The 13,494-nt window shown below is 42.6% G+C and overlaps 1 protein-coding gene across 6 annotated transcripts in view; it reads left to right on the forward strand.

Annotated features, from left to right (window-relative positions):
• LOC121906230 (nuclear factor of activated T-cells, cytoplasmic 1-like) overlaps positions 1 to 13,494 on the forward strand; it is a 60,196-nt gene that overhangs the window by 23,280 nt on the left and 23,422 nt on the right. For 5 of the 6 annotated variants that reach the window (XM_042424972.1, XM_042424974.1, XM_042424973.1 and 2 more), the window contains 2 exons: positions 6,608 to 6,663; positions 8,710 to 8,842. In XM_042424972.1, the coding sequence (XP_042280906.1) occupies positions 6,608 to 6,663; positions 8,710 to 8,842 (189 nt within the window). Of the gene's footprint in view, positions 1 to 6,607; positions 6,664 to 8,709; positions 8,843 to 9,056; positions 9,115 to 13,494 lie in introns of those variants that run through there. The other variant, XM_042424976.1, reaches the window with a different exon arrangement.

Consider the following 13,494-nt stretch of genomic DNA (forward strand, 5'->3'; position numbering starts at 1 on the left):
AGTTGAGTCAGAGGGAGATCACACACAGCACAAAAGCCTATTAGCACAAATGAGGCAGTCGCAAATCACAAATACATGTATTTTTTAACTGTTTCCATTTGCTTTCACTCCACTCAAGGATGTGGCTGCTTTCAGCACAAACACACCCAGATGTCTGCGTTGGAATTTATAAGAGCAGATATCAATTTATTACTGAACTTTTGAATAATAAATGACATTACCATTTGAGAGATTGTCCCATTAACAATTTTCTGGTTAAGTGATGAGAACTGAAACACCAGAAACATCCACTAGTCCTTGGCAGATCATTGACACCAGTGCTCCATGTTACCCCTTTATTATACACTTGTCTGAGTGATAGTGGCCCACTGGCATTATTGTAAAAGTGAGAAAATTATTACTGCAGACATAAATGACAAGTAACCGTAGTTGGAGATCAGTGAAAAAGCTACTAGGGACGAATGAGGAAAAGCAGGTGATGTCAGGTTTTTTCAAGCTAAAATTAATTAAATAAAAACTGAAATAATAGGCTTGGCTACATCTAAAAATGAGTACTTTTGGCATAAATTGCTTTCTACTATACTAATTTAAGTATTTCTAGCATGAACACACAGTAGTGTGTGCTTCGGTTGTAACAAGTAGCACCAATGCAAATGATCTGTGAAGGGCAGATAGTTGATTTTGGTGAGTAATATAGATAAATGAGAGAAAAAAAAAACAAATCTTTTAATCTGTTGTAATATTTAATCATATTTTCACTCTGTTGGTCCTTGGCTGCCACTTAACTCTTCCAGTTCTACTGTCTGTGTTGTTTTGATTGTCTGTCTGTCCCCCCTGGGATGTCTCCAGTATCAAATGAGCAGAGCTCATAGCTGTTGCCACTGCGGGAGACCTTAATGTGCCTTGAAAAATAATTACTTCTTCTTTTCAAATGCCATGTCCATCCCCACTGCTCCACTTTGTCACCCACAGGATAACTGATGCAAACTCCATAACGTGCACCCACTGCATGTGCATGTGTGTTTATTGTTGTGTACGTGTGTGCCCACTATCGCCGTTAGCCTGGGGGCCTGTTTGCGTTGTTCAGTAGGAAGTGTTTTCAGTGAGTCATCCGTGAGGGATTCCCTGTAGAGGGGTGAAACGGAAAAGACAAGAGGCTTGATAGAGAGGAGGGGGAAAGGGGAGGAAGAGGAGAGGCAGAAAAAGACAAGGCTTCCTACAAAACCCTGCTTGTGACCTCATGTACTGAGACATGAGAGCAAAGATATGAGCACATCCTGCCCTGATGTTGACTCTTGTTTAGTGAATGAATGAATGAATGAAGTGTTACCTCAATTTCTGCAAGTCTCACTAAAAGGTGTTATGTATTCATGTGACTTTTACAGATAAACTTTATTTATTCCATCAGTGGATTGATGAGTACGATGGCTTTTCCTTCTTTCTTAGTTCATCACAGACCACACATAGCAGGGAGAGCAAGTTAATCAGACTGTAGCCAGATAATGATAGACTCAAGAACCCCAAGTCCACATTTTTGCTTCTGCTGCAATGTAAACATTATTTTTAACGGTAATCATTGGTGACATGTATTTTTAATAGGCCTTATCGGTTTTTTTCTGCAGTGGAGAGTTGTGCCCTTTGCATAACCGCAATGTGGGCATTTATGAAACTTTCCATCTTCTTTTGCATTGTTGTCCTTGGTTCAATTTTCATTACGTGTATGTGTATGTGTTGAGGTTGTGTGACTGTTTTGGGTTTGCCCAAACCGTTCTTTTGGCACTGGAGTAGGAAGACATACCTGGCGCACCTATTGCAGTGTGTGTTCTGGCTTGCCCCGCTTTCCATGCATGGAATGAGTGCTAGAGGCAGGGAAAATAGAGAGACAGACAGACACACACACACACAGACAGACAGACAGACAGACAAACACAGAGAGAGAGAGAGAGAGAGAGAGAGAGAGAGCTGGGGAAAGCCTACACTCTGACTCAGAGGGGAGGTAAGGGAATTCCCTGGTGAGCTGGATAGTTTTTACATCTGGTCGGATTGGAGCATTGCCTGGAGTTCGGCAGCACCACACAGCCCGGGCTGCAACAGGGAGAAGTCTGGTCTTCTCCACCTCTGCTTCAGGCTGGTCTAGCTCACAGCCAAGACTAAGAGAATTCTGAGCTACAGTATAATCTGTAACATTAGGACAGCATAGTCCACAACAATACCCTTAGGCTATTACTCTTGTCATGTGGAAACTCCTCAGAAAAAGGCTGAAATATTTGGAATCTCATACCTTCATAATATGAGTAACCCAGGCCTTACAGACTGTGATCTGCACTGTTTGACTTCATTCAAAGTCTATTTATACTTCACTGAACGCGTCTACCTTGGGCAAGTCTAAACATCAGACAAATTGGTCGATGTATTGTACTTCTAGCGGAATGTCTAGACTGCCCTTTGGCTTTAGGCAAGGATAACCTGAATAATCATGGCTCATAGGTTTGGCACTATGGCAGCATAAGGTCAGCAACCACCCCTGCTTTAGGTTACATTCAATTAGTGTGGCATAGTGTACCAAAATCAATAATTATGTAAATAGAAATATAGCTCTATGAACAGAGGAGGGGCTCTCTAACAGGGTCTAAGGATGCATCTATAGGCAGTCATGGATAGGTCACTACCCAGGAAAAGTTAGAGATACAGTAGTATTGGAGGGCGAGATTCCTCTTTCAGTGGGAATCTTTGAATGACTGATGCTGTTTTATGCAAATATCCATTTGGAACAGTGTTAGAAGGCATGTCTCTGCTACATCAAAGGTTGGTTGAATCATAACAGTATCATAAGAGAAAGATGTCTAGATTGTCCTGTGGCCTCCACCCTTTCTTTAGGCTTGTCTTAACATGTTAAAGCCAGATAAGTGATTCACCTCAGAGAAAAACAATTTTCCTTTCTGTGATATTTTTCAAGGAATGTCCCCTTTATCTGATGAAAATGGTGATATATCTTGATGAAACTTTGTCCAATGCATGGGACTTACACTTAAAAACAGAACCTGCTCAAATACCAAAACAACATCTGCCCACACTGATCTACAGCAGTTTCAGGCTCTATATAGAAGGGTCTTGCTGTGACTCACCCTAGGCTGTGATACATAGTGCGCAACACACTGTAAAGAGCAACCAGCCTTGATCTCTTCCTTGTGAACTCGATGCATCCCACAAATGTCATACAAATGTAAAAGTCTGGGTGATCATCCAGCCGTCACCGTCAGGCTTTAGATCATTTTCAGACCCAATACCTCACATCCAGACTGATAAAAGGATATATTCTGACTCTACCGGACGCTAGCCTCCTCAGCCTGCACCTAGGGGTCAAGTCAGCTCACACTTTCCCTGTTATACACCAAGAAAAACTCACTTCCTGACTATAAACCCATCACAAATCTACTGTCAGGTCATAATTTATACCGAAGCCTCTCAATCTGATGCAGACCCACATTTCTCCAATTTCACCAGTCCTCAGATTGGCAGAGGCCAGGTGTTTCAGAGAGGAAAGCAGCTGTACCTCTCAGATCAGTCATGGGGGAACCCCTTTGGTCTTTTGACTTTGCCCTTCATTGGACAACAAGGTAATTGCCCTGAAAATATGTGTAAAATTGCTTCAGCAGCAGAGCCAGTACTAAAATGGAAAATAAACCTGATATATGTAAACAGGAAAGAGAGAAAGAGAGAAAATACTCCTAAAAAAATCAACTCTGGAAGAGAGACAAAGCTGCAAAACACAACTGGATTGTTTCACAAGACAACCTCCGCAATTAAGAATGTGAATCATATTTTCCATTCACAATATCACTAAAATGAACTCTCTTTGGGCAGTGAAAGCTATGCACTACACAACACTTTTTAGAAGGAAAAATCACCTCTGGCTGTTCGTAGAAAAAAAAAAAAAAGGTTTAAAAAACAATATTGTGAGGACAAGGATTTCACTACTGGGCCCTTTGATAATCACTACAGATCAGGTCATATTTTATACCAATAAGTGGAGGGCATATAGTTCCTGTGTCTCCAGCTTTCAGGTTTTATGTTTCACCATTAACCAATCCTCCGTCTTTCAATGAAAAAATATGACTAATGAGACTATTGTTTGTGTTATCTTCACTATGACAGCAACACTGTTGCTGTGTTGTCTTACATGTTGTCAAGAATTGAAGGAGAGATGACTCCAAGTAGCCTCTCCCTACATGTGGTCTAATTGTCTGTTGAATGAGTGTGTTGTCCTGGTTGTCTGAGTTGGGTCATATACACAAGTGAGTCATGTAGGCCTATAAACAGGTTTATCTGAGAGCACATAGCCTAAGATTAAATGTGTATTTCTATTTGTCTGTGTGTTTGAATGTGTTCATCCTCTTCTCTGTTTATTTGGACCAATAGTGAAACCAATAGTTTCCTGGACAGTACTCCTACCCCACCTAATGCGTTGCACTCCCCCCACTTATCACTCAAGTTGAAGGCCAGAACAAAGGTAGAGGATACTGTGGCTGTGGGAGTGCATATGCCTGCATCTGTGTGTGTGCATTACGCGTGGGTGGAGGCTGCGTGAAGGAGGAGGTGTTGTCGGGAACAGAAGCATTTTGCAGATGTTGCAGGGAAGAAGGAGTGAATGGAAAGTTCTGTGGTTATCAGTCGTACAGCAGTCTCTGACTCGCAAAGGTATGCCACATGTGGCCCTATCCCAATTCACTCTCAGTTTTAGATTTGCAAAGTCTGATGAAATCGTTATTGAAAATCTGGAGGAGCAATGTGTGAGGTATAAAAAGGTGAGAGGAACGATCAAGAGACAGGTAGAGAGATGAGAAAAAGGAGAAAAGTTTGAAAAACATGTTTACTAGTGGAGGTTGGGGTTGACGTCGTAGTCTAAGGTTTCCCTCTTGGAGTGTCTCCCAGTGCAGAGGCGGGTGCGATTCCCTCATGGTTCCCCTAGACGTAACATGAGGAACGCTCATCTCTGTCTGTCTCTGTCTCTCTCCCTTTCTCTGACCTTCTCCCTGTCTGTGCTAACTCTGATTGCCCTTCCATACTCTCCACCACTTCACAGCATTATGTGTGCCTCATTAATTTGTGCATCTCTGTCACCTGCCACATGCATAGTATCACTGCTGTGCCCCATGGCAATCCTATAAGTCTGTCACCCCACTTCTATTTCCTAGTCATCCACATCACCTCCATCAGTGCATTGCACATTTCTCCATATGCAACTCTTATTTCCCCCAGTTCAAATAGAAAACTCTTATCTGATCTCTTCACCGTCTGTTTTTCTCTTTCCCTGAGTTTTAATATGGCCATTTTGGAAAGAGATATCTAGTGATGTTCATTCTTCTGAATAATAAAGCTGACCACCCGCCCCCACTTCCACAGCTCACCAATAATAAGCCAACTGTGACTGGGATCCTTTATTCTTTTACTTGCCGCATGATGTGAAAAACATAATACTTTGGGAAAAAAAAAACAGGGTTTTACATCTCCCAGAGAGCCACTGGACTTCTGCTATCAGTTATTTGGAAACTGACTCTGATTATCTTATCTGATGGTTTCCTGTCCCAGAAGCAAAGTGCAGCATTGCAGCAGCAATTGTATTGTTTTATCCATAAAGGCACAGCTGCCGCATAGCCTGCTAGCATACAGCAGCAGTGCCACAGTGCCCATGCTATTGTCTCATATGGTGTGCCACTGACACAAAGGCTGTTCTGTGTCACTTCTATTTCTGACGGTCCTAATGACTCATCGGTTTTGAAAAAAAAAAGAGGAAAAAACGGCACTGTGGTTGGTGCTGATTGCCCTAGCAGAGTCCAGAGCGTCTGTTTGCTAAGGTGTGGCATAAAATCACAGAGAAAACCCAAAGAATGTGAACTGAGCTTCTGCAGGCTCTCAACAGCTGCAGTAGCTCACAGGCCTTTTATTGCATGGCAGCAAGGAAAACCTCCTTACCACAACAAGCTCTAGATGAGAAGAAAGAGAACAAACGAAGGCTGCTGCTTTTTTTATTTCACAGGGCAGGGTTAAGAATAGAAATAAGGGAGAAACATAAGAAAGAAATTAATCAAGGATTTAATGAAGAGACAAAAATAGTGCTGAATTTAATGGAGATAGACACTGGCACAGAGTGGGCTGTCCCAGGTGAAGATTAGAAATTAAATAGTTGCTGAAAAGTTGTTACTGTCACTGAACTGAAAAAATACTCATCACTATTTCACAGAGCCTAAATTAACATCTTCGGTTGTTCTCCAGCCTACAGGCCAAAACCCAAAGCTGTTTGATGTTCAGAGTTAGAGAAGCAGCAAGTCTTCATATTTGAGAATAAGCACATTTTTCATTTTTCCTTGATAAATGACTATTAATTAGATAGCAAATCATGAACTTGAATCAAATAATTGTTTTTGCACTACACCAAACAAAATGGTAAAACCCATAATACTCTAACCCATGTCTTCTTCTGTACCAGCCTAATGAGTATCATCTGCAGATTATTTCCATGCTCCATTTAATGTCCACATTGTTTGTATACTAGTGATGTTGACATGGAGGCATATGAACATTGTATTTTATCCTTTTGTCAATATAGATGGTCATCATCTGTGGGAGACAGAAGCCAAAGTTGACAAGGACTCCGTCAAATCTGTAAGTGCACCTCACCGACATGATTCATTGGAAATGCTCCTGCTGTCTTCAGTCCCACCCTCCCCTGACACTTTCTCCTTTCCTCTCCGTCTCCTCCTCATCTGTCCCCTGTAATGATGTAACCTTTGCTAAGGCATTACAAGTTGCAACAATGATGATTAGCCCATGCAATCCTGAACGGAATTTTCACAAAATCTCTGTACCCTTATGGAGTAAACACGAGCTGTCATACTGTTTTTGCATCTATGATGCACAAACACACACAGACACACACACACATGCATTGCTAAATGGAAGCATTAACACATACACATATACATGCAACCACACACACACACACACACACACACACGCACTCACGTCACAGCCCTCCCAGCATAGCCAGACATTTAGTTCACAGCAAAATGTTGTGGTGAATTGGACTTAAACACCTCATCTGTTCTGGGTTCATGCAGCCAAGAGTGGATTACACCCCTGCTTTTACCTGCTGGTTTTCATGAGAGCCGTAATGAGAAAATAAACCAGCACACTCGTTTTACTGACGCTCAGTCACACATTCAGATTGTGTTAATATAAAATGGAGCGAAAGGGAATCATCAAGAGAAGGAAAGGCGTTGTTCTATGTGTCACAGAAAGCTGCTTGTGCTCTGGAGTTAATTAAGATTTCATTGAGGCTCGTTAGGTCTGCTCTCAGTGTGGAGAGTCAAGTACAGGATCTGCTAAAACCTGTTTGCTTGTTTGTGATGACAGTATGTTTAGAATTGCTGATGCCTTTCATCAACAGCATCTCATCCCCCCCTCCCTCCCCCCCTTTACTGTGTAAACTAACCAGGGCAATTTACACTTGCACTGGGTCTAAAATAAACCATGCACATCTAAATGCTGCAACTTGAGGGTGTTTTTCTCCTTGCTGTTGCTGTTATTTCACTCAGGTAAATGACTTGGTTGCATCAGGAGGGTAAATATGGACTCTGATATCTAATTGGCCTGTTGGGCTGGCTGATGTGCTATGGTTGGAGTCCCAGATGCTGGAAAATTAGCGGGCGTGCAGGGCTCGGCCGGGGGCGGCGGTGCGGGGAGGCAAGGTCGATGAAAGACAAATACTACAGGGTGTTTATTTGTAGGTCTAACAAACAAGTAGGGAGAGACAGCAAGAAAGCAAAGGCATAATGTCTGTTGCCACCAGACTGTCCTAAAGTGCTCCAGACTGCCTGCCTGCCTGCCTGTGTTTTTATTGCTGCTCAGAGTGTGCTAACTTTCACTGGGATGGAATGGAGAGCCATGTGTACGTACACACTTAACACACTCAATCAGCCACCTGCATATTTTCTTTGCCGTCATCTGGACGGCAGACCGGTGCTGAGGACGCAGACCCCTCACCTCCGACCCCCTACTCTGTCCCACCCACCTTCCTCCATCCAAAGTGATGACCGACATAAGCCTGCTTCCTGTCAGTGCCCCATTCTGGCCCGTTTAGAGCCCCACCAGAGTGACAGCCACCCAAAGAATTAGACACAAACCCTCAGACAAATTCTCTCTGTGTTCCCTTGTCAGAAAGAAAGCAGTCGAAAGTTCACATCCGTCCAGACTTGCCGAGGTCTGGCCTAAGGGGGGAGGGAGGACAGGCGAGCCTCTCCACAGGGAGGCATGGCTGTGCAAACAAATAAGCCCAGCTACCTCTCTCTTCTCGTGCAGTACAAGGACAAAGCTAAAGCCCTGAGGTTTTCCTCAGACACAAACACGGGCACTGGACCAACCTCATGGGCTCTACTGCTGCGTCTACACAGTCCAGACCAGCTCATTTAGACGATTTCCCAGTCCAGCCTCTTGGAAGCAGCACCCTAAATGCAGGCCAGCTGCAAAATAAACATAGCTGTAGATTAATAAGCTGCAGGAAGTCCTACAACAAATCCTACAAATTTACATTTGGCGAGTGACACGAAATCAGATAAGTAAATAAATAAATAACGACTCCGATGTTATTTTATCAAGGTTTTACCAGCTGTCTTTTCTCATAGAGGTAAAATGTTCTGGGTTGCATTTCAGAGTTCACTCGTCGTGGAGATCCCTCGGTACCGGAACCAGAGAATATCCAGCCCGGTGCAAGTAAACTTCTACGTCTGCAATGGCAAGAGGAAGAGGAGCCAATACCAGCGCTTCACCTACTTGCCTCCTAATGGTAATCATCATAAATATCTCCCATAATTTTATTACCAGTGACATGCATGGTTTTCACCAGCTGCACACTCTCTCCCTCTCTCCGCATCCATCATGTAGAATATTTCTCCAGGTCTTGACATCAATCCACTATAGTTTACTACAGCTGTCAACATGCCATGTGAAATTTGTGGTCATTTTTTGGTCTGTGTTTTTGACGTTATGCCTGGCACCAGTTGGCTGCAGCCTGTGAGTGAGAGCAGAAGATGTGAGGTGTGTTTATTCTGTAGCGAGACTGCGTTCCCCAGCGATGAGGTGTACCTGCTGAGTGACAGAGCCTCGGAGCGGTGTTGATGTAGAGAAGTCAATCCCCTGGCGACCTAGCTTTCACACCCCACATCACACAATGCCCCCCTGGATCACCACCACAACTACACACACACACACACACACACACACACACACATACACACACACATCTGCCAGGCAGTGCTTTGCTCTGTCATTCATGTAGCAACCTGAAAACCCAGGAATACCTCTCTCTCTGTTTATCATGTGTCCCTGGCCTCAGTGTTTATAGATGGCTTTCACATTGGAATTCGAAGAATGTATTGGTGAGAGTCTGGAGAGGTGATCAGCCTCAAAATTACATTGTGAGCTATTGACTTTTCACAATAGGCACAGGTGAAATATCAGCTTGGGTATCAGTTTCAAGCATCCGTTATTTTATCTTTATGTATCCAGTTGACTAAGCATGTTTGCTCTTCTCTCAGGTAAAAACAATGTTTCTTATTTACACATAAAGCCACAGTCCTCTGCTGCTGGATGTTTCGATAAAGCATTCAGAGGTTCAACAACCTTTCTGGCATCTCAACAGTAGTTGCTGACGGAGGGTTTAGTGATGCTCCAACTACCACAGATTTCCCCGCCCACATTTTCACAGTTGGTTTGGGGATTCCAGCCAACAACCTTCCATTTACAGGGCCCCCTCCCCTTCTTGATAACCAATTAAATCCATTAGATCAAAACAATATTATCTTGTTTTCACTGATCAGTGTCTAATGGGTCTAATGCTGCTGGGATGTGCTGTGTTTTAAGTTTACAGCTGTTAATAAGATGTGACATCTAGATTATCAGCAGATGTATTTATGGCCACAGGACATAAGTGATTTGGATTTTGGACGAGGCTCTGAGAGAAAGTAGAGCAGGGCCCTATTTGGAGATGCCTGATTGCTGTGATGAACGAGTGCATTGTGGGTAACTGGACCAGTGCGGGGCTGACTAACTGTGGCCATATATAGCATATCCATTTTATATATTGTACCGCCACAGAGAAAGAGGGAGAACGAGATGGAGAGGCTTATCAGCCTCCACTGTGCATCTCTTAAGTAATTTCCCTGAGTATAAACACAGCTCTAATTAAAAGATGACTTGTTGTGTTCTCTCCTTTGCTGCCAAGTAAACCACAAGTACAGTGTGGACCACACAAGCAGGGCCAATGTCTCCTCAAAGGAGCATAATTAACTCACTAGTATTACAGCCAAAGACCCCATGCATCCCAAGCTATTTTCTGTTCTATTTTGAGATTTACCACGCTTTTGAAAACATACATTAAAATATACAACATAGCATCTTTCTAAAAACAAATACGCAGTATTTAAAGTCATGGAGGTATTTCAGTATTATGTTACAACTGAGCAGGATAACAGCTGAAGCGAAACTGCTCTGGGTGAAAAAGTAAAAGAACATCAGAGAAAGCACAGTCACAATCAAAGGTCCAACTTGCTTGTCAGTGAGACTTAAAGGCTATGTCATAGTCTAATGCATTTTTTTAACTTGGAAAGTCACATAAAGTGAATTAATTTCAATAAAATATAATGCAAAAATTACATTTTTACAGCTACGAGTGGATATGGACTAAAAATGATGTGTAATTACAATTTTTATTTCTTGTTCATGTTTATGCCCATGCTACCTATCATTGTGGCTGATCAGTTCTTATTGACTTAAACACATTCACAAAGAACACCGCATAAAGCTTGTAATCAGAGAAAACAGACCTTCAGTAGTGATGATTACTGTAATACAATCATGGTTTCAATACAGCAACAAAGAATGAGGAAATCCTTGTGAAGCTGTTTGCTTTTGAGGGTTTCAGTGTGTGTGTCAACACTGAGAGAAACAACTAACTCTGTGGCCAGGTACTTGGGGTGGGCTGGGGAGGAGGACACCCACACACACGCATACACACACTGTTGTCAACACTTTCTTGCTTGCTTGTATGAAACGGGCTCTTCCGGCCTGCTGTCCCACTTCAAGCACAGTTGTGGTCACTGACGTTGTTTAGAGAGAACATTTCTTTCACACTCTGGTGTGTGCTCATCTATAAAAAGGCAAACCAAACCCTTAAAATAGCCTGACTTGTTTGAAACAGCGGAAGGATGAAGCAAACACTCTCTGGGACACAGATGCTAGTGAAAACCACCTTTATTTTCCATTCAGGTCATGTGACCACCTTGTTATTCGTAAAAGCTAATGCAAATGTGGTTAGCACCTACTGTGGTCTGAACATTCTGCATTTCAAGAACGAAACACACTCAAAGAAAAGTTCCACTGTTTTCTCCTCAGCTCAATTCAGACAGATTATTTGAAAGACTTTATTATTTCAGACATGTGAACAGATTTTTATTTTATCTCAGCCTCACCCTGCCTCCAACGTGAATTATAACATATTATTATCAGATGCAGGCTGTAGTGGAAACATAGCTGCTCACAGTCTTACTAGCTGGCAGACAAAGATAAGTTTTAGTGATAGGAACACTGGGGGGCTGCAGCCCTGTTGAAACATTGCCATAATGATGCACTGTAAAGTTCAAACAGGATCTGAGTCATTCAGAAACATCCCCTTGTCAGCAAAAGTTGTCAGTATTGTAAAGTACGTCAGTGAATGCGTAGGTCAAGTGTCTTTAACTACTGGCATTCCAGAAACATCATTTCTCAAGGTTTAATCTAAAAGTCAAATTTTTGCTGCTCAGGAGTTATTGAACTTGAGGTGAAGCTGTCTTCAGTCAATGGATCTTGAAGACATTTGCTGTTGAGATATACCATCAGCAGCATTTGTGGTTCTCTTGTCAAGCCAAAGTGCTTGTCTGTGATGTTGAGATGTACATACAGTACAAGTGTCCTTGTCTGGCTCCTGGAATGAGCCTCGCTTTTCCAAGCTCCCTTCCAATCATTCTTGCGTAAGTAGAGACGTGACGTGTTGCTTCTCAAATAAAAAACAGTTTTCACCAACCACATTAAACAACAAACGCCAAAAAAGTGCTGGCAATGACTGAAGCTGGAGCGAAGAACTTCTCGGAACCCCTTTATTTTTACAGGCCGTTTGGAGATTCCTCAGTAATATCAAGTTCTATTCTTAACGCAAACGGGTGCCGACTCCCCCCGCTGCATTGGTTTGTGGTTGGATCTGGAGAGAGGAGAGTCAGAAACATGTTCTGTGACACACAGCAGAAGTTAATGAACCACATATTGTTCTTTTTTTTTTTGTAAATATTTGCACCGTCATGTTTTCCCCGAAAATTGGATAAAGACTGAACTATTTATGTCATGTCTACAGCTATGGGCATTGTCAGACTCATCTACAATACACTAAAGCCCACAGTATGCTGGGTGACCAGATTGTCTACACAGTAGGACATGGTGCACCGGGTACCTGCAAGTTAATGAACTGCCACCTGCTCCATATTAAATGTCACTGCACATTCATGCCATTGGAACAAGATGAGTTCAGCATTTTTGCAACAAGGTGATTCCTGATTTTTCTGCTATGGTATGACCATGTCATATCCCTGCCAACAAGCATTGGAAATTGGAATCAGAACTTTTTGGACCCTAAAATCCCTCTTGCCTATGGCTACAAGAAAAGACGGTCTTCTTCAGAAGATAATTTACAAATCTACATAAGCCCTGTTTGCTTGCCCTTCCTAATCAAATACACTGATACAGACACAGACACACATCTACTATGTCCTGATTTCCATTCCCTTTAGAGGAAACGAGAGCTCAATAAAATACCCAGATCAGGCCTGATCAGTTTAATACGAGCAGACAGAGGGAAACTGCCAGAGATGGAGAGAAAACCATGTGCAGAGCATCAACTGTCTGTGGGCCATAACCCACAGGTTGGGAGGAAATAGAAGCCAGCTGAAGTTGGGACTCGCCTGGCGAATCTGTTTTCTCAGCTCACACACAAAGTGGAAAGGAGACACACAGATGGATCAAGCTGGAGGGAGACCTCTGTTTATATCTGTAGCAGAGGAGGGAGAATCTCGGAAAATATGTTCGAAACTTTGAAGAAAGGCCTTTAGTCCAACGTGACTTGATTTCCTTTTTCACCAGTCTTGCTCACAGTCAGAAGGCATAGAAGGAAATACTTTTGACATGTTATTTTGCTGTAAGTGAATACCTTTAGCTGCAATGAACTGAAAAAACTTTTTAAAAAAATGCACCTGTCTTCTCAGACTGGATTGCAAAGTGGGGCTGCAAAAGACAAGAGCATCCCATCCTTCCTGTTGAGTCACCCTGTTCCCCTGAATGAGTGTTGGTTGTGGTCACAGGAAATGTTATGACTTGTTACATCAGATTTGTCTATTCAACATAAAGACATCAAGA

Source organism: Thunnus maccoyii, chromosome 10 (assembly GCF_910596095.1).
Source record: "Thunnus maccoyii chromosome 10, fThuMac1.1, whole genome shotgun sequence".
Taxonomy (NCBI): Eukaryota; Metazoa; Chordata; class Actinopteri; order Scombriformes; family Scombridae; genus Thunnus; species Thunnus maccoyii.